Source organism: Boleophthalmus pectinirostris, unplaced genomic scaffold (genome assembly GCF_026225935.1).
Source record: "Boleophthalmus pectinirostris isolate CB_2022bp ecotype Guang Dong unplaced genomic scaffold, ASM2622593v1 HiC_scaffold_15, whole genome shotgun sequence".
NCBI classification, from domain to species: domain Eukaryota; kingdom Metazoa; phylum Chordata; class Actinopteri; order Gobiiformes; family Gobiidae; genus Boleophthalmus; species Boleophthalmus pectinirostris.
In genome coordinates, this window is record NW_026571070.1 from 28,640,470 (window position 1) to 28,660,777 (window position 20,308).

General features: G+C 38.3%; 3 protein-coding genes across 5 annotated transcripts in view; all 3 read right to left on the reverse strand.

Annotated features, from left to right (window-relative positions):
* Positions 1-1,005: 1,005 nt before the first annotated feature.
* On the reverse strand, positions 1,006-4,890 carry LOC110165543 (apolipoprotein D-like). Its single transcript, XM_055150828.1, has 5 exons — positions 4,827-4,890; positions 4,029-4,157; positions 3,170-3,288; positions 2,969-3,054; positions 1,006-1,244 (listed from the first exon to the last, which is right to left on the reverse strand). Exons 2-5 carry the CDS (start codon positions 4,140-4,142, stop codon positions 1,006-1,008), a joined length of 558 nt encoding a protein of 185 aa, XP_055006803.1. The 5' UTR covers positions 4,143-4,157; positions 4,827-4,890.
* A 2,318-nt stretch (positions 4,891-7,208) lies between these two features.
* Positions 7,209-9,567, reverse strand: LOC110165544 (apolipoprotein D-like). Its single transcript, XM_020930744.1, has 4 exons — positions 9,457-9,567; positions 9,255-9,376; positions 8,140-8,225; positions 7,209-7,441 (listed from the first exon to the last, which is right to left on the reverse strand). Exons 1-4 carry the CDS (start codon positions 9,565-9,567, stop codon positions 7,209-7,211), a joined length of 552 nt encoding a protein of 183 aa, XP_020786403.1.
* Positions 9,568-11,588: 2,021 nt separating this feature from the next.
* The window catches only part of LOC110165546 (rho GTPase-activating protein 21-like), a 100,996-nt gene continuing 92,276 nt past the window's right edge, over positions 11,589-20,308 (reverse strand). For all 3 annotated transcript variants that reach the window (XM_055150966.1, XM_055150965.1, XM_055150967.1), the window contains 9 exons: positions 20,141-20,299; positions 19,492-19,570; positions 19,330-19,403; positions 19,151-19,240; positions 18,022-18,147; positions 17,911-17,952; positions 17,576-17,681; positions 15,426-15,457; positions 11,589-14,537 (listed from right to left, as the gene is read on the reverse strand). In XM_055150966.1, coding sequence (XP_055006941.1) covers positions 12,954-14,537; positions 15,426-15,457; positions 17,576-17,681; positions 17,911-17,952; positions 18,022-18,147; positions 19,151-19,240; positions 19,330-19,403; positions 19,492-19,570; positions 20,141-20,299 — 2,292 coding nt within the window. In that variant the 3' untranslated portion in view covers positions 11,589-12,953. The remainder of the gene's footprint in view (positions 14,538-15,425; positions 15,458-17,575; positions 17,682-17,910; positions 17,953-18,021; positions 18,148-19,150; positions 19,241-19,329; positions 19,404-19,491; positions 19,571-20,140; positions 20,300-20,308) is intronic.

Sequence of the window (20,308 nt, forward strand, 5' to 3'; positions counted from 1 at the left end):
TGGAGGAGTGGCTACAGCAGATTCCAGGAAAAACATCTCAATTCAGAAAAGTGCAGTAGTAGGAACAGCCAAGATACTGCGCAGAAACTCATCTATTTGTTTTTTATTCATTTTAAAAATCAATGTATTTAATTGTTTTTTACTTAATTATTTATTTGTTATTTTTTTTTTTTTTTCCTAGTTGATAACAAACAGAGAGGAAGCAGAGGAACAGAGGAGGAGAGGAGCAGAGGAGCAAAGGAAGAGAGGAGGAAAGAAGGAGAGGAGCAGAAGAGCAGAAGAAGAGAGAAGCAGAGGAAGAGAAGAGGAGGGGAGCACAGGAACAGAGGAGGAAAGGAGTACAGGAAGAGAGGAGAGGAAGAGAGGAGAAGAAGAAGAGAGGAGAGCAGCACAAGAACAGAAGAGGAAAGGAGCACAGGAAGAGAGGAGGAGAGGAAGAGAGGAGAAGAAGAAAAGAAGAGAAGCAGAAGGAGCAGAAGAAGAGAGGAGGAGAAAAGCAGAGGAGCACAAGAATAGAGGAGGAGAGGAAGAGAGGAGCAGAACAAGAGAGGAGGAGAGAAGCAGAGGAGCACAGAGATTTCTATTCTAATATTCTATTCTATATTTCTATATCTGTAGATTTAGTTACATTAGTCCTAACAAAGTCATAATTAAGTACTTTCCAATCTTAGTTTCTTATTTTTTATTTTGCAGCATCAAAATCCTTTTAATGTCACTAGATGGCAGCACATACCTGCATTTTGATTTGCCAATTTATGACTACATCCCAGTTACATACGTTAAAATATTATTTAATTGTATATTATTTATTGTAAAAAATCACAAAGCATGTCTTCAATCACAAAACCAAGCTATTAATACATGCATTTACTCTTTCAAAAATCTCTTAAAAATTAAAATATTAGAGTAACCATAGTTTCATCAGTCATTATCATCATTCTAGTATATTCTGTGTTTAAATAAGTGCATAAATAGTCCACGTCAGTTCAAAATGTACTTCAAACCTCACATGGTGTCGTCTGAACAGCCCGTCTGCTCTGTTGGGATCAGCTCACACGCTTTGACTCCTGCTTTCTCCAGGATCTCTGTGGCGTTCCTCATGGTCTCCTCGGACGGGAATCGGGACCGGGCCAGGATCCAGGCGTAGTCCACGTGAGACAGACGCAGTATATCAGTGCAGGAGTAGACCACAGAGACGCTGGTGTAATCTGTGTACAGCACCCAGTATGTGCCCACGGGAGACACTGAGACAGGAGAGAAATGGAAATATATATGTGCAGTATACAGAGTTACTCAGTGGTGGAAGTTGTAAAAGTAAAAGTACGACTAGGCCTGTCACAATAACAAAATTTGAAGTGCGATATATAGCTGAAGTAAATATGATGAATGATAATACTGACACAATAACCAAGAGCAGATTTAAAACACAAAAACAACTTTAAATTTTCAATATACTTAAAAAAAACATGAGCTGCAACAAATAAATAGCAGAATGAGACACTTTAATATCTATAATAAGTCATAGAAGTTATTAATACAAACTTTTATGGCTCAAATCTTATCGTACAGCCAAAAATAACCAAACATGTCCTAGTGCAGCACAGAAAATGTGCACATGATAAATATTTAGCCCCCAAAATATTGTTCCAGTTTTCAGATATTGAACGATAGTTATAAGGACAACAAAGTAGTGCTGCCAACTTTGTACTTAAAGTCGTAGTGAGTAACTTTTTAAATCAATATACTAAAATAAAAGTATGTTGTTTTTTTCATTCTGGTTTAGCACTGAAAAACATGTGTCTTTACTGTGAGCGTGCTTGCCTCTCCACAAACCTGACACTTATTTGGCCTAGTGAAGAGCATCCTCTTACTTGTTTCTTGGAAATGTCAGTAATTTTTGCTATGATATTCTACAGTATGGCATAAAATGTATCTATCTCCATGGTGAATGTTCCCAAGTATAGTGTTAATGTTCTCTCTCCAAAAAGTCACTTTAAATAATACCTTAACTCTCACTAAATCTAATCTAAAAATGTAGTTATTATAAATTGGAACGTGAGTGAAAAATCCCTCAGTCGTCCAGGTAGAATCCATGGCAAAGGAGAAATTCAATTTGTCGACTGAAAAAAAGTTTACTAGGTCGAATACATTTCATAGCTCATCCAAGCTGCTTCTTCAAACCAAAATTGGTCCATCCAAAGGATAAAACACCGAGTCACAAACAAAGCAATGTGGTCTACTTCATTCAGTGTAGTGAAGACTGCAGTGAGCGCTACATTGGAGAAACAAAACAGTCACTTCACAAGAGGATGTACCAACACAGACGAGAGAGCAGCAGTGGACCTCAGTCAAATCCCATCTCCACCTAAAAGCATCAGGCCACTCCTTTGAAAACAGTGAGGTACAGATCTTAGACACATCTGTTTCCTATTTATAACTCCATCCTCAAACCTAAAACAAAACAAACAAGAGAACAATAGGTGCAGCCAGGTCAGGTCTAGAGGTGTGAAAGCTCCATTATGACCCTGAATGATTATGCTAATAAGACCCCACACTCAGTGCAGTTCAATAGGCCGAACTAAATAACAAAAACTGTAAACAAGTAGGTGTGTTAGTTTTAGTTAGTTAGCTCCTCCCTGTAGACAGATATAAGGAAGTGTCCACCAGCATCTGACAAGAACTGAAGGAGCAGCTTGGATGAGCTTTGAAATGTTTTTGACCGAGTAAACTTTTGTCCAGTTGACAAACTGAATTTCTCCTTTGCTATGAAGTTGGTACCAGTATAATAATATTCAAAGTACTAGTCACTTTTAACACAATTTTATGGCATTTTAGTTGTTATGTGTGTTGGTATAAAAATGATACATGTCAAAATTCCATGTATCAGCCTGTATAAATATTAGCACAGATCTAAAGTATTTCCCATCACTTATGTCATCATGCTCAACATGTGTCCCAGTGTACTCACAGTAAGAGAAGCTGACCCCGAGTTTGGCTGGCTCCTTAGGGTCCGTAACCACTGCAGTGCCTTCTATATTTCTCCCTCTCTCCTCCCTAAAAAAACACAAAACTCCTCCATTTATATCTTTTCATTTGTGCTATGTAATATTTTAAAATAACAGGTCCAAGAAGTATAAAAAAGACGGTACTGATCACATCTCATACTCACATCTGTTTGTTGAGCACTTGAATTGTCCCGTCTTTTCTCAGGGCGTAGTTTGCCTCGATACATTTTCCGCTCTCAAAGGATGCTGGGAGTTTGGTTATCTCAAACCAGCGGCCCAGGTACTGTTCAAACATACAGTACAACTGTCAATGTTGTTTCCTCATCTACTAGTACTGCTACGAAAACTACTATTACTACTACTATTACTACTAGTGCAACAACAACTACTGCTACTTCTTACCACTACTGCTACAACTACTACTGCTACATCCACTAGTATTACTAAAGTTTAAGTAAAACTATTAGCTACTACTACTAGTACTATTGGTACTACTACAGCTTCCCTCACTAATATTCCTTCCACTACTAGACTACTGTTGTTACAGCAGCAGCTACTACTACTTCTACTACTACTACTACTACTTCAACTACTACTACTGTTACTACTATTATTGTTAATACTGTGACTACTACTATTGTGACTACTACTGTCACTACTACTACTACTACTACTACTACTGCTACTGCTACTACTACTACTGTGACTACTGTTACTACTACTGTGACTACTACTGTGACTACTATTATTATTACTACGACTACGGTGACTATTTCTACTACTGTGAGTACTACTACTGTGACTACTACTGTGATTATTACTACTACTGTTACTACAATTTGTCTACCACTACTACTACTACTACTGTGATTTCTACTACTACTGTGACTACTACTGTGACGTCTAAAACTACTACTACTTGAGTCTTTGTGTTACAGTGAAAAGCTCTGTATAAAACCCATGTATTATTACATCTAATACTACTGCTACCACTACTACTACTACTGAGTTATTTAGTATTACCCGTTGTAAGTCGAATTGCGGCTGCACACCTACAGCGGGACACGGCCCACAGCGCAGAGTCTGAGCAGACACCAGAGGAGTGAGGAAGAGGAGGAGGAAGCACTCACACCACATGACTGCAGTATTGATCTGGTAGAAAAAAGTATATTAGAAAACATCATAAACATTCTATTTACCTTCATTACTGTACATTCAAATTAAGATTCAAATTGTAAAAGTATGTGAACTTAAGTTATTATCAACCACTGTAAGAACTGAATGACTTGTCTCAACTCGATTTAAGACGAAATAAATAAATACAACAGACCCTGGATTAATGATTGGCTTGCTGGGGTGTTGGCTTGGAGATATGAAGTTTATTTATTTTGTATTTTTGTGGACAGACATGGAGACATACAGGACCTGCTATACCATAAATTCTTTTAGTGGTCCCACCTGTTAGTCTGGTTCACTTTCAGTCAAGCGGCTTCTTTAGGTTTGTGCAAAAATAACACATTAACCAAGCCTTAAATACTGCATTAAATGTGAAAAATAACACTTCCAGGCTATTAGAATGACAAATAATGACCTGATTTACCTTCAATTAAATGTGTGTGCAGCTAATCAAATAGATTTTAAGCTTGTTTGTCAACTGTTTTCATTTGAGACCAATGTTACTACCAGAGTTACTACTGTAGACGTGAACAACATACATTTTTGTAATATTAAAAAACTATTAATAATCCTCATGAAGATTCCCCAGGTGCAAAGGATGACAATTTCTTTCAACATTTCTGTGGTAAAAGTATTTGTACTTACCTGTATTGGTGTGAAAGTTGAAGTGCAGGTGCAGTTCTTTCTAGTCTGAAAACACTCAGGACCTGTGCACAGTTACGTCACAGCTCACACACTAGAGGCAGCAGACACACTCCTCTCACCACTCCTGCCCTCACCCCCCTGCCCTCACAAACAACAAACTACTCAACTATAGACCATAGATCCATGCTATAAATGGATTATCAGAGTATCAGCTCCACTGTACACCCTTGTGTGCAAGGGTACATACAGTCTATATGGTCTGGTACCATGCCAGATTCTCGTAGGATTTCAGCAGATTTCAGACTCTCCTGGGGGAGGGGATAGGTGTATCGAGTAATGAGTGGATGTCCAGCTACTGAAGTTTGAGACATTTCTTTTAGTCATTTACACACTCACCTGCATTTAACACATAAGGGTTATTAAGACATATCCCACTCACTGTTAGTTTACCATCATAACTTATTTTATCACATAGTGATAAACTTATTCTTGTGAGGTTTTATTGGCAGTTGGCAAACAACTACTGGTGCATTCCCACCACCAAGGAGTGTGAACTGAAATGTGACTTACTGATAATAACACATTTTTTTATCAGATTCAATAAATAAATAATATTACTAATAACAGTGATCAAATTATAGCTATAGCAAAATGAGTCAAATCCTGTTTATCAAATTAATATTCCTGAGAAACTTAAATAAAACTTTTAAACTACGTGGGTGCTCCTCCATAAATACATGTTCTATTGTTTGGTTGTCCACAGTTGTCACAGTGACTGGTATTATGTTTTCCTATTTTATGTGGAGTAGAGTTTAATCCTGAATGTCCAAATCTTAACCTCGAAACTAGCATGTCTACTTTCCTGTTTCCAATCCGTCTGTACAACTATACCAAAAAGACAACTACTTACATTGACTGTATCTCGTCTATGATCTGTTCATGCAGTTTCATGTAAGATTTAAAATGATTCAGCCTTTTAATCAATTCCCAAAACAATAAGCGAACAACTTTCTCTTCTCATTCTAACTGAAAAAACATGTTGATGTTTCAAAGGCCTGGCTCTGACCTGAGCCTGGTGCAGTATCTGTGAGGGAGTAAGGCTTTATTCCAAAAGTCAAAGTACAAATATAGTTTTGTTCACCAGATATGAATATTTATTGTACAAATTCAAATTCTGTGCCTTAAATTGTGAAATAAATAACAAACAACTATTCTTAACAGTTATTACATTTCAGTCTTTCTTTGATTTCAGCAACAATTTTTCCATCCTCAATAACAAACAAACAAATAAAGTAAAATGTAAAGTTATTAGACTCTTATGCTCAGAATTAAAAAGGGGGTATTATGGAAAATCGACTTTTTGGAGCTTTCTACCATGTTATAAAGTTATTTTCTCATCAAAAACAGGCTTTACTTATGTTTTTCTTATGTCATCCATACATATCTGAGTAATCTCTCCTTACCATTATTCAAACTCTCTGACAGTTTGCATTCTGTCCACTGCTCCACCCACAAACCTACGTCCTACTCAAACTCCTACACAACAATTCTGCATAAAGATACAAGCATTTTAATATGTTGTTTTTGGTGAATAGCATTTTCAGCAATAAAAAGTAACATGGCGAGCTAAATTAGAGATGCACCAATCCAGCTTTTTCAGTTTCGATTTCAATACTGTGGCTTTAAGTATCTGTTAAAACCCTGTATCAGCCAACATCAGCACAGACTGAAACTGTTTATTATACAGAAACCAATATATTCTGTAGCTGTTATGTATCTTTCAATTAACTATAGAAAAACTTCTACAACAGAGCAACAGAAAATTCAAACATGATGAGATTTTTTTTGGGCCCTATTACATAGATTTTAATGTCTAATCAGGATATCTATATAAAACTGAGATTTTATTACTTATTTTTCTATTTTATTTTGACTTGTTATCTTTTTGCCATTTATTTTGAATTTATTTTTACCATTTACTGTTTATTTTTTTGTTTGTTATTATATTATATTGTGATGTGTGAGCTATTTTGCTGAAATAATTTCCCTTGTGGATCATTCAAGTTTGTCGAAGTCTAAGTCTAAATCTATATTGGCTGAACTGATGTTTGGAAGCTGATATACAATCCAGCCAATTTTTCAGTATCGCCACTGATATCCGATCCCAGTATCAGATTGGTGCATCCCTAAGCTATGAATCCTCCATAGAAGTGCAATACCCCCTGTTTAAAGTGATGTTCAAGTATCTTTTTCAGCCTACTGGGAAATCAGCAAATGAATTCCTCCACTCTCTCCTCACACATATTTAATCCTGCATTTATAAAAAACATCTCAGCTCCACATCTGTATCAAACTCATCTCCGCTTTCTTTCTTGTCTTTCTTTACTCATCCTTGCAGAACTCCTGGTCGGTGGTCCTCATCTTGTACAGGTCCACCCCCTCCTCCAGCAGCAGTCCCTGTGCATAGCGGATGGCCTCGGCGGGCAGGAAGCGGGAACGCCCCAGGATCCAGGCGTACTCCACGTGGAAGATGCGCAGGACATCAGTGCATGAGTAAACCACAGCCACAGTGGTGTAGTCTGTGGAGAGCACCCAGTACGGGCTGTACGGAGTGACTGCAGGAGAGAGACACAGGGCGTAATGATAAACTAAGGACAAAAGGGGATTTCTTAGATATTAACGTGTTTCATGTATAATCATCTGTCAATGAAAATTTAGACTTTTAGTTTATTTTACTTATTGCAAAGAGAAATATTTTCTCTTGAAATTACAAAAAAAAACACTGTGAAACTAAATCTAGACCTACTTAATTAGACTCAATGCTGTAATGCAGAGAAGTATCATTCTGGACAAACTTACATCAAGATCAAATGTGTTTGTTATAAAGCTACATATCTGTATAAATAGATCTGTAGGTTACATATCAATATAAAAAATAATAAAAGTTGTATTTTTTTTTTCCCTATAAAGTTGTCAGATGTTCTTATCATCTACCACTAGATGGCACTCACATTACATTTTATTCTCTTCATGGGAGCTACAGTACAAAAACTTTCTAAGATGTATAAAGTTATTTTTCAATTATAATTTATACTTAATTATGTGTTCAATTATCTATAATAATAAAAGTATTTTAAAAATTGAAAAATAAAGTATTAAAAAGTATCCGTACATTTCATGTTCAAAAATAAAAAGTAGAGAACGTAGGCTGTTTTATGTGGTACTGATAGAAGTGATATATAAAATACTCAAAGCAAATGAATTAAAATATGACCATAAATATAATTATAATGAATATTAGTCCAGAACTCACAGTAGGAGAAGCTGATCCCGAGTTTGGCCGCTTCTCTCGGGTCTGGGATGATCATGGTGCCCTCCACTTTCCTCGTCTTGTCTTTGCTGCCACACACACGGACTCCATTAAAAGAGTTTTTTTTTTTTTTTTTTTTTTTTTTTTTTTTATTGCAGACTTTTAGGCACACACTAAAACGGCACATTATAAAAGTAAACAGTACACATGAAAATAAAATAAATGCATAAAAACACAGCAGTGAGTAACAGCATATTCACATATAAAAAATGAAACCCTGAAGAGTTAGCTCACTGGCGTTATAAGGGGCACAGGAAGTCAAAACCAATTAAACGAGCCTTTTCATTGGCTGTTGTCGGCGCATAAAACTGTATCAGCCAATCACATTTAGTTTCAAATGAAGCTCATAAGCGCGCGCCTAATTATATGAGAGGCTGAAGTTAGCAGGACGTTTTTATAACTCTTTAAATTCAGTCAGTGCTAACTTTCTAACAAGCAGTTACAGGGTGCATGGCGTTTTAGACAGTTAGAAAGACGTAAATGAAAATAGTTTGCTATATTTTGACTGCTTTGTGGGGTAGACAGCGAGACCTAAGCAACTGGGCTACTTTTTATGCTAATATTTTCTGACGCCATCTTAATAAATAGAAAAATGAGCAAACAAAAGAGCATACACCACAAATAAACACACTGTGTACATTTCCTTCAAAAATAAAACCCAACTGACTACTCATTATTATATAAAGTAGAGAAGTCTACATTGACTGTTCAGCTATAACCAAATAGACAATAGAGAGGTAGGGTGACCAGATTTTCAAAATAAAACACTGGGACGTCCCTGGTTTGGGTGGTTGGTAATAATAAAATTGTAAAACGAGTGTGTAATTAAGGGAAATTGTTATGCATTCAGCACAAATGTGAGTCAGTATAGTCACATTTTCTTTATGTTTTAGTCATATTTAAGCAGCTTTTCTGTATTTTACCTAAACAAATGACAGTTTATGCCTCTCTTTAAAGTTGTCAGGGATCAGATTGGTCAAATAGGGACATTTGGTCACCGTACAACAGAGAGGCAAAGATAAGATGAAATATTATTGACTTTTAAAAAGCTTACTTACTAATACTGTTTGTTGATCACCTGGATGGTCCTATCTTTTCTTATATCAAAGTTGGACTCGATGCACTTCCCTTTGGCAAAGGATGCTGGGAGCTTCTCTATCTCATACCAGCGGCCCAGGTACTGTCAGAGGTAATGCCTGTTATTACTAAACTGTTTATGTACATAAAGCTTACATACACAAAACTCATGTGAATGTTTACCTTCTGCAGACTGAAGCCTGGCTGCACTTTGGGCGAGGGACACGGGCCCCAGTGGTAGGTCTGAGCCGACAGCAGAGGCAGCAGGAGGGAGAGCAGGTACAGCCACCACATGACTGCTGCACTCACAGACGTGTGTGAGAGTCAGACGGATGAAAGAGGTTGTGCTTTGACTTTTTGTGTGGGAAAATTCATGAAAAGAGCATTGACCCCTGAACTCTAAGAATATAACAATGTGGTAGAGGTTTTTACTCCCTTTGATCCACATGTGGTATTACATCAGTGGCCGCAGATGTCCAGGGTCTGACTGAAACCTGGTTGCCATTCTGCCCCGTTGGCCTCTCTCGACCACCACCAATCACTCACACAGCACATTTACACAGGCAGCAGGGAGATGTGGAAGTGTCTCACTCAAGAAAATGGCTTAAATAGATTTAAGATGCCAACCTTTGGCAATTTGTTCACATAGTACCAACAGTTGTATCGTTTATAGAGTATATAATTTGACATACAAAATGTTTGATCTACAGTTTCAGTTTAGTTATTTTACTATTAACACCTCCACAGTAACAATAAAATACAAAACACAGTGTAACTAAACAAATTGGGAAAGTAGAATTTAAATTTAAATAGCAATAATCAGTATTAATAATAATCATTACAATTTATAAATACGTTTTACCCCAGATTATGTATGTCAAAGTCAGTACTGATTTTATATAAAATAAAATATAAACAATTTTAAACTATTTTAGTACTCCAGTATATTAAGATCCTTGACAATAAGTACATTTTCACATAAAAAGGCAGTTAATTACAGAAAACACAATCTGCAGTAATCCTCAAAATACTGTTTATCTTTATAATAATAATTTTGTAATTTTAAAATAAGTCCAATTGGAAAGGTAAACAAATCATTCTTATTTTATTTTATTTTTTACTAAATAACAAAATATTTAAAACCCCTCTTACCTTGTGGTTGTGAAAGGTGCAGCTTTGCCTAAAACAGTGTCTCCTTCTACCACAGACTGGTAGAGTTCACATGACATCAGTGGCCTCTCAGTGTCTCCATTGTGATCATGTGCACATTCTCCTGAGCTGAACCATAATGCACACTGAAGACTTCATCTGTTCACCTCACAGGGGACCATTGTCTCACTCAGGCCAGGAGACACATGCTCCTAAATATCTGACATCATTTTTAGGGCAGCGGTTAGGGTTAAAGAATGTGCTTTTTACTGTAGCTCAGAGGTTTACACATTGATTCCACTAGATGGCAGCAAATCCATATTATATAGTCAGATCTAGTTGCATTTTATGAATAACATAAGCAAAACTCTATGGTAGTCTTACCATAGGTATTTTAAGTAAAAAAAAAAAAAAAAATTTCTTTTCTATTTTTAGAAATAATTTATCTATTCTATTGCTGGGTTTCACATGGCATCACAACATTTTATAGGCCAACAGTATTTAATACAGATGAGGTCAGTGAAAATAAATAAATATAGTTAAAATACAGATTTTTGTTGTATTACAGTTCATGAGTTCTTGGGTCTATCACAGAAGTTCAACATTTACAAATGTTCCTTTTTGGATATTTTATTAATTGTGTACATGCAAAAACTAATTTCAATGCTATACTGAAGAACTTTCCAGACAAAAAAATCGTTGAAGTGTTTCACAGCACATTGATTAAAGAAACCAAATGCATTTTTTTATTTTAAATTACATAAACATGACCTAACTGTCCCTAGATATGAGGTAGACATGGGCAAATCAAAATATACTGTTTATTAAGTGTTGTATGTCATAATTGGATGTTTTGGTTCTTAAGATAATTATCCAATCAGAAAGCAGAATGAGCCTCACGAAAGTATCTTTTTTCAGTTCCGGTACTGAAATCCAATTGATTTAAACCTAAAAAGATGAGTGAAGTTCTGAGCTTTTATGTGAGGCATATACTGAGAAGGAGAAAAACATGTATGTGTCCTCTATCTGCAGGTTATGGCACTGTGGCAACCCAGGTTCAGTTGTAATTGTGATAGCTTTTTAAAAAAATCAACTAATGCAGGCTACATACAGTTCTTTAGAGATAGACAGATTTACAAAGTAAATAATTCACACAAGAGACAATGTATAAAGAATATTTATTTCCAGTGTTTGAGGAAAGGCTTTGCCCATGTAATGCTCTACATAGGCCAGATGCTTGACTTTTGAGAAATCTTGTCCCATGCAGTTTTGTCTCTTTCTCTCCCACTTCTGATCGGCCATGCATTGTACTGCATTAAAAGAGTACAGACGGGAAGGTAAACATACATGGTCGGATGCACCAATATTTGAATAGAAAACAGGGAAACTACCACCACATAAAATTACTGGAATGCCTGAATTAATCTGCTGATTTCCGAAAGGTGTGTAAAATCCTTATTCTGACAACTGTTGGTACAAACTGTTACAAACACAAAAACAAAAGAGGCACTTTCATTTTTGAGATAAAATAAAAACCATATATGTAAAAAAAAAAAAAAAAAGTACTGTATGACTAAAACTGAACAAAATACCTACTGTACCAAGCATTCCTTAGTCTAGTATCAGCATTTCAGTCTTTGATAAAGCACTCCTCCAGCTAAAGTCTGACTGTTGTGTAGTGCAGTGAAACATGAGTCCCACAGCACCCAGCTCAGAAAGCAGCCCCACTATATCCACTTATTCAAGTACAGCCATCGTATAAACATGGATCTAATAATGACTCTTCATCTAATGTGTTAGTCCACACACACATACATTCTCCTTATCTTTAAGGACAGGAAGAACTGAAGCAGGATTCTACTGAAAAGGCCTCCTCATATAATAGTCTAACCCCCCGTCACCCTTTGGTGCAAAGACAACATTCATGTGGAGTGGCTGAGAAGTGCATCAACAGAAACACAAACATTTAGTATGGATGATTTTCTAAAGTTATGAAGCCAGTACATTTCAACCAGCACCAAAACATTGGTGAGAATCTAACCAGCAGAGTTTTGAACAGAGTGGTGCTAATCCAGTTTTGGAAATAGCTGTTAAGTGCTTAAGAACATTAGGCTACATGACATTATTTTTTTATAACATTAAATCTGCCATTTGAAAATTGGACTGAGAGTAGTAATTGTAAACACTGTTAACACACAGTTGAGCACACATTTCTATAATTGTAATATTTTTATATAAATGTTGAAAAATGAGGATTTGGTACAAATCCTGACTTGCACTTCAAAGCCACTTCCCAAAGTAACTTCCTTCACGTCACACATTCTTGCTTTTCTTGCAGGAGGAAGATACATATTCCATGTCCCATCCAAAACTGCCAACTAATTACAAACATGAACATGTTTACATTATTCAAAGCATTATGTAGGCCTATACACATATGTACATAGATACATGAAGTAAAAAAATATTGTGCAATAATAACTTTAGCTAAACGTCCGTACAGATGACACAGTGGCGTCCGTGTTGTCCTGTCACAGATACTGATAGAAGCGTGATCGGACCACCTGTGCCCCTGACAGTTTGTGAGGGTGTGCGTCTGCTCCCAGGACTGCTTTACTCTGTACCCCGCCCCCGTTCACTCCTGCTGACGGCGGTGCACTGGAGGAGGCAGCAGGGGGCGCTGGCTGCTCAGAGTCCAGACACTCGTCCTCAGGCACAGCTTTAGGAGCCACCTGTGGATTAGACTTATCTCCTCCACTGCACTCCTTTGGCGTCCAGTCCTTAATGGCAAAGTCTTGAGAAGAGAACCGAGGCTTAAAGTTTTCCAAAGTGGAGATGTCAGCTGCTTGGTCCACTCCGCCTTGTTCCCTCCAGTCATTGATGACCGCTAGTTCTGCAAAGTCCCTCTGGCCCCCCATCGTATGCCTTCTGCGGATGTTCTTTTTCTTACTACTGCGAGTCTCTGGGTTCTTCTGGATGCTGAACATGTCATCAGCAGAAGTGCGCAGTCTGAACTTGAGACGTTCTGTGATCTTGAGGTGCCAGGCCGGTTCAGATCTCTCCGATTCACTTCTAGAAGATGAGCTGAGACTGCTGGTGGACCTCCCCTTTCTCATCACCTCTAACACTCGGGACAAGCGCGTAGACGATTCCGATCTCCCTTCACCACTACGCTCCCCGCTCGCTACAACACCCTCTACAGACGATTCACTGTCCGTCTTGTTCCTCAAAGACCACCTTCTGGACAACGTATCACCGTCGATGAGTTTGTGTGACGGAAAGAGGCGGCGTGATTCCATTCTTTGTCCGCCATTTCCTTCTACTTTCACTTCTGGTTTTCCTTGCGCACATGCCTGGCTTTTTCCTGGGCAGGGTGTGGACTGGCTACTACCCCCTGTGGGCGCGAAAACAGGAAATTCACTTTCACTGTCCGTCTCCATCGGCCGTCCTTCGCTTATCAGTTCACTTCTCTCGTCATCCGCCTCTTCTCCGCCTTGCAGCTCCGGACTCAAAACACTGGATTCTGCACCGGTCAGGAACGTGATTGAGGAGGTCGTGGAGTAGTCCGAAGTGATGGAGCTCACCTCGGCACCCAAGGACGCCCCTGCACCCATAACTGGACCCAAAGGTGCTTCTGATAACGAAACACTGCATTTCTTTGGCTGGGAAATTGGGACTGAAGCACCGGAGCTCATAGTGCCAAGATCGCTGGTTTCGTCTATAGAAGGAGGGTCGGACAAAGATGGTTTCCCCAGTCGAATTGTGATGGGAGACTTGTTCGGAGAAGGAGAATGAGAAGAGGGGTGTTTGGCTAGCTCTTTGAGAAAATTACGGTGTTCTTTTTTGGTTTTCATGGCCAGCTCTGCAGCCCTCCCGTTCTCCTTTCTCTCCGCTACCTGCTGCTTGACGCTGCTTTTAGAATTGGGGGTTGCGCTGGTCTCTAGTGGCTTGTGGGCCGAGGTTTCTTTTTTGGTGAATACAGAGTCCAGATCATCATCAGAGCTGCTGGGCTGAGGCTTCTCCTTTGACTTCTTTCTTTTGCGGCTGGCTGCAGCAAAGATAGAGGAGACTAGGAGCTCTCTGCTGTATTGGTCCTTCCCTGAACCCCAGGAGCCCTAAAGTGAAAATGACAAATAAGACCAGATTAATATGCTTGCATTTAGTTCAACATATAAGGTAAGGCTGTTGTCATCAGCTTACAATAAAAAACAATTACACATGAATTAAAAAAAAGAAAAACTACACTGGCTGCTGCTAATATTAAACCTATTAATTGAACAGTTCAGGTCTATCATTTGCATTTATTGAAACCACCAATTATAAATAATAAAAGTAACTCAATTGGCTATTGTTTACTCAAAGTATATTTCACCACAATTTAAAATCTTAAACCCTGCCTAAAAACAGTGTGTACTCCACCTGCTCCCATGAAGTTTTGACAAAAGACAGAGAGAGGGACATTAACATTCATTTATCTGGCATTTGCATGCTAGCTTTGAAATGCATTGCACTCCAGTCACTTGCAGTGTAACAAGCTGTTGTGAACAGTTCATAGACCAAAAGCAGAGCAATGATAATGATTTGCAAATGTTTTTAAAGCTTTGCATGAGACCTCTATCTGCAAGCTATAAATGCATTGGCATGACCACTTTACAGCTGATGTAAGCAGGGAAGTTAATTAAGTTCATATGAATTCTAATTTGACTGCAAAACTTCATTTGTTTATGGTCAGTGGAGCAGTGACCACCTACTTTGAGGTTCCAGATGCACATTTTCTGTTGATTTATGCCACAGACTATTTGAATCAAATAAAAAGGTCAAAATTTGGAAAGTCTATGGAGAAAATGGATGGGACATGTTCTTCTAGAACCTCTGTAGGCTTTGAGTGTGAAGCTCCATTGACAAGCCTTGGCCAGCACATGTGACGTGATCGCTCTCCCGGTCACCTACCTCATCCTACACTTGTTCTGAGGATTGAGCACTGTGGTTTAGAGCAAACTCACCTTTGATTTGGCAGAGTCACTAGTTGGTGAATCTGTAAGAAACAAAGAAGGAAAGGACATTAGTGTGTGTAAAGCATAAGTCGTGGACTTATGTAGCAGTAAGTGCATGTGGAGGGGACGGGGAATATAAGGACAGAATTGTGAATGAAAAGCATGGAGTGAATACGATTAAGACTTTGGCGTGAAAGACATACTGTATGAGCAGACAACCGGCCATGCTGCGTATAGACACACAATGAGCTCTATGTTACACATAAGACAAGATGGCGTACGCACAATTATGCAGTTAGTTCCTTATATTGTTAATGCTGGAGAGAAATTCTCTCAAATCTATATTTATATTTACTATACAAACAAACATGGCAAAAACATGAATGAGAGTTAAAATGATAATTAAAAGGGCTGTACCCAGCTTTTTATGTAATAAAGTAAAGATGGTCTTGGCCCAGAACAGTCTACTAGTTGTTGTTAGCACTGACATGAAGTCAAAACTCTGCAGGGCTCTCTGAAAGTTGTAAAAAGTGCTTACACACTGAGGAATACGTTTGGACCTCTGTGACAGTTTAAAATTAACAGGCCTGTTTTTCACATTTTTAAAGCCATAAAAATCAGGCACAACGCCTTAAATGTTACAATTTGAATCTGTTAAGAGACTGTCTGGGTTTGTTAGGATCAGTTCAAATGACCTCTACATGCTTTTGGATAATGGACACACAGACTTCTACTGAAAATGATTCATGAAGTTATGAACTTATCCTGCCCTATAGCTTTGAAATGCTTGTGAGTGAGGTGCAAACATACTAACTCCAGTTAAGTTTTCCTTCTCAAAATGCAGTGAAAGTGACACAAGCTGAAATGACAACTATGAGACGATGACAGACGGCACAGTCCACAACAGACAGGAGCAGTGACAGGGCAGTCACAGAGGGGCTGGCTATGAGAGGACACTACATGGTACAGGAGTGTCTGTGGTGTCAGTGGAAGAGGACCAGCACTCACACCTGCCTGGAATCACATCTATGATCCTCTGAGTCGCCTTAAATTTGTGTGACAGCCAAGCCCCCCTATAGACCCCTTTGCAGTACAGATGATGGCAGTGCACATTGACTGGTGAAGCCTGGGAGAGGAACCATACCATACTATCTCTCCTTTTGGAAAGCTTGTGAGACAGTGAGGAGAGACAGCGGACAGCCTTTCAGATAGTAGCACTGTTCTGACTTTGGCACATTGTGATAAAACCCCACAGTAGTGTGTAGCCGCTTCATGTACCCCTGTCTGTATTAGAGTCTTTGACTGGTGTGGCTCAAAACACCTGCGGAGTCCTGCACACTAAGCAGCTACAGTGAGGACAACAGTCCGCCTTCTTCCTACAGTCCCAGCTGCCCATCACGGACATTATAGAATCCATCAGTGACATCATGGTGTGATAGACTCCGCCCACTTGGCCTGTGTCAAGATCAGTATGTGTGAATGCGGGCAAGCCGTTAGGACACCCGACAGAGCCTCACTAGAGAGAGGGATAAAAGGTGGCCTTCCACTGTAAAAACAGCTCGTCTTTGACTTAATAGTGCAACATTAGGCAGAGGAGGAGGGGGACACACAGAACTGAGGAAAGGGGAGAGGGACACTAGAGGAAACTAAGACTCACTATGGATAAGTTTATTAGTGCTCTAAAAGCAAATGGAGAAGCACAGCAATTCATTGCATCCATTGGATTTGTATTTTAGGAGGAGGTAATTTGAGGAAAACTAATATCAGTATTGACTTGACATGAAATCTTTCCACAGTATAGATTTGTAACATAGAGTATGACCTTGTGTCTTTGTTGTAATGGGGAGGTTAATAAAACAGACACATCTTGTTTTTGGTCCATAAAACATATACATTTGGATAGTGTGAATTTGCACAGTAAATGATGCTAATGAATTGCTTGTATAATTGCCTGAGGCATTAGGAGTTATGTTAGCCATAGACTCTTGTATCTATTGGCAACAGTCAGAGCAGCCTGACTAGGGAGAAGCGGCAGCATACCCCACCACAATAGTTACTAGCTTTAGCTCGGACACACTAAGAGGCACAAGGATCCACAGTGAAAGGACAGAGAAAGGTGAACCCACCGCAGAGCAGAGCTGATCGGGGCAGCGTGTTACCTGATACTTCACCCTGCGATGTGCCTGTGCGCCCGATGTTTGTGAGCAGGTGATCGATGTTTGGGACGGGCTGAGACTCCACTGCACTCTCCTCCTGGGACGCTGTCTGCACAGGAGACAGAATCGTTGCACTTTACTTCTCATTCAATCAAAACACTTCTGCTGTACTATAATGTAGCAACCCTAACATTTGACTTAAATCTAGTTTTGTTCTTGATATCCCATAACCATGATACAATTGTAACCTCTTGATCAAATTTGTCAAGTATTATGTATAAAATGAGCTGTAAGAAATATAAGACAAAGAGTTTTGAGTCAGAGATACTTGTACTTACCACAGGTTCTCCACAGCCATCATCAGTAAAGAACCAGTCATACTAGAAGACAGAATTATATTAGTTAATTTGCAGATAGTTTAAGTAAATAATAAAAAAGCTGATTCTCACATTTTGGATGAGGGTCTCCACTATCTTGTACTGATCAGGCATATGCGTCACCATGTGGGTCATGTTGTCTTCTGTGGTGCGCACTAGTGTAGGACCAAACACTATGGCCAGGTTTCTAGGTTCCATCTTACACAAAGAATAAAGAAATACATCAGAATTTTATACAATGACTAGCCCTGTCACAATCATAACTACACTTAGGCAACCCTAAGTGTATCAAAAATCAGATCAAATCTAATTGATACTAAAACTAAAAGTTCACATAAATGGATAAAATTTAACCTGGCAACTTTTAGTTTTATCAGAACTATTGTAAGAACACATGGTATAAAACACAAATACCATTATTTTGTGTTGAAAATAACAATATTGTACTGAAAAGAGCTTTTAAAATGATCATTTGGGTATTGGTATCAAGTCTATTATTTAGTATTAAAATCAAGTTTGAAATTTAGTATTGTGACAAAACTACTACAAATTTTTTGTTAGAACAATTGAGAAATATTCAGATTTAGTAATCCATAGATATTGAACCTCATCATTATTTTGTTTTGGGGGGATAGGCTAAGAAATTTACTGAGATATTAACCATAAACCAGGTCAACAAATCTGCAATCTGACATTTAAATATCAAATTCCAGAATGTAGTGAATGTGCAACCTTTTTAGGAAAGGATATAACTACACCTTTTATTTGAAATTATTGTTTTAAAATATGTTCTCCATAAAAAAGAATGAGAACTTTGCACATCAATTACTTGAGTCGGGTGCGTTGGAGGAGACGGAGCAGCCCAAGAAAATCCTGCACACTGTCTTACTTGCAAATTGTGAGATTTATTAGGCAAATATCTGACGAAGGCCTAGTGCCGAAACGTTACACGGTTTGTCCTAATAAATGTCACAATTTGCAAGTAAGATGGTGCGGGATTTTTCTCTGTATAAAATATGTTCTGCAAAATATATCTTTCCAAAATATCATCACCAACTGTTAAAAAGTTGTTCATTTAACCTAGATAAAATAAATTGATGTTTTCCAGGTAGTTGTCACATAGATGTTGTTTCTATAAGGTTTACCCAAAGTGCTTGAGGCTGCAAACCAGATCCTACTCCGGTAAAAGTATATGCAATACCTTGTTCTTCTCAGAATTCTCAGCTACAGTTTTAAGATGAGCGGACAGGAACTTGAGGGTCTCATAGTGGTGGTCTGGGAGCTCATGTAACTGTGGAAAAGTGATTACAAAAGTGTTTAAAGACAGTTGCCATCATGCAAACTTACAACTTCTTTTTTTAAGATTCAACAGTAGCTCACCAGTCTCTTCAGTTCCTTTAGCCGCACCACTGGGTCCTCGATTCTGTTGGCCTCTATGAAGTCTGCATATTTTTCTGTAAATAATATGGATCATTTTTTTAAAAGACAATGCATTTCTAGATTTTGATTTGACTTTAAGAGGGTAGTGGCTGAACATCTTACCATTTGTAAACAAAGGCTCTGGTAGTTTCCGGAAAAAAGACTTGAGTAAACTGCTTATCACGTTAAGATCCCTCCATTTCTGAAAAAAAAAAGAAATAAAATAAAGAAAAATCGCATCAAGCTATATTTCAAGGTTGCTGTTTTGTTTTGAGTGCATTTACATTTTAGAATATTCAAAGAAATAAAGTAATTATGGTGCTGCTGCAAGTTTCTCAAGTAATAAGTATTTAATTACTTCTTCATTATTACTAGTAGGGTAAAAGTATATTTAACACATTTTTAAAGGTGCATTATGTAATATTTAGCCCAGAATAGCCTAGAATGTTCCACTATGGCATTAAATTGATCTTTTTAACTAAAACCCTGCAAAAACTTTTAGCCTTTGCAAAGATCTGATCTGTATCTTGGCCTGATAACATTATCTCTTTGTCAACACGTAGAAGAATACGATATATAGATAATGCCATACTGGGGAACATTCTAATCAAAAACATATAAAACATTCTTCCTAACTGTACACACTTTAGTACATGCTACATCTGACCTCTCCTTTGGCTCGAGTCCATTCAAAGTCACACTAACACATGAAGGATAATGTGTAAACCTGAGCATCCATTAGGAGTTGAAATAGATCAGATCAGACACTCACATCGTCCTGCACATCGATATCGCTCATGCCCTTGTTATTGAGCTCCTCCTGCATGTTGGAGATGGCCGCGTTGTTCCCGGGGACTCTGTAGATCCCTGTGTACTCCAGGCCCCTCTCCTCCACCAACTTACAGCACACTTCCACAATCAGAGGCACGTACTGGGCGAG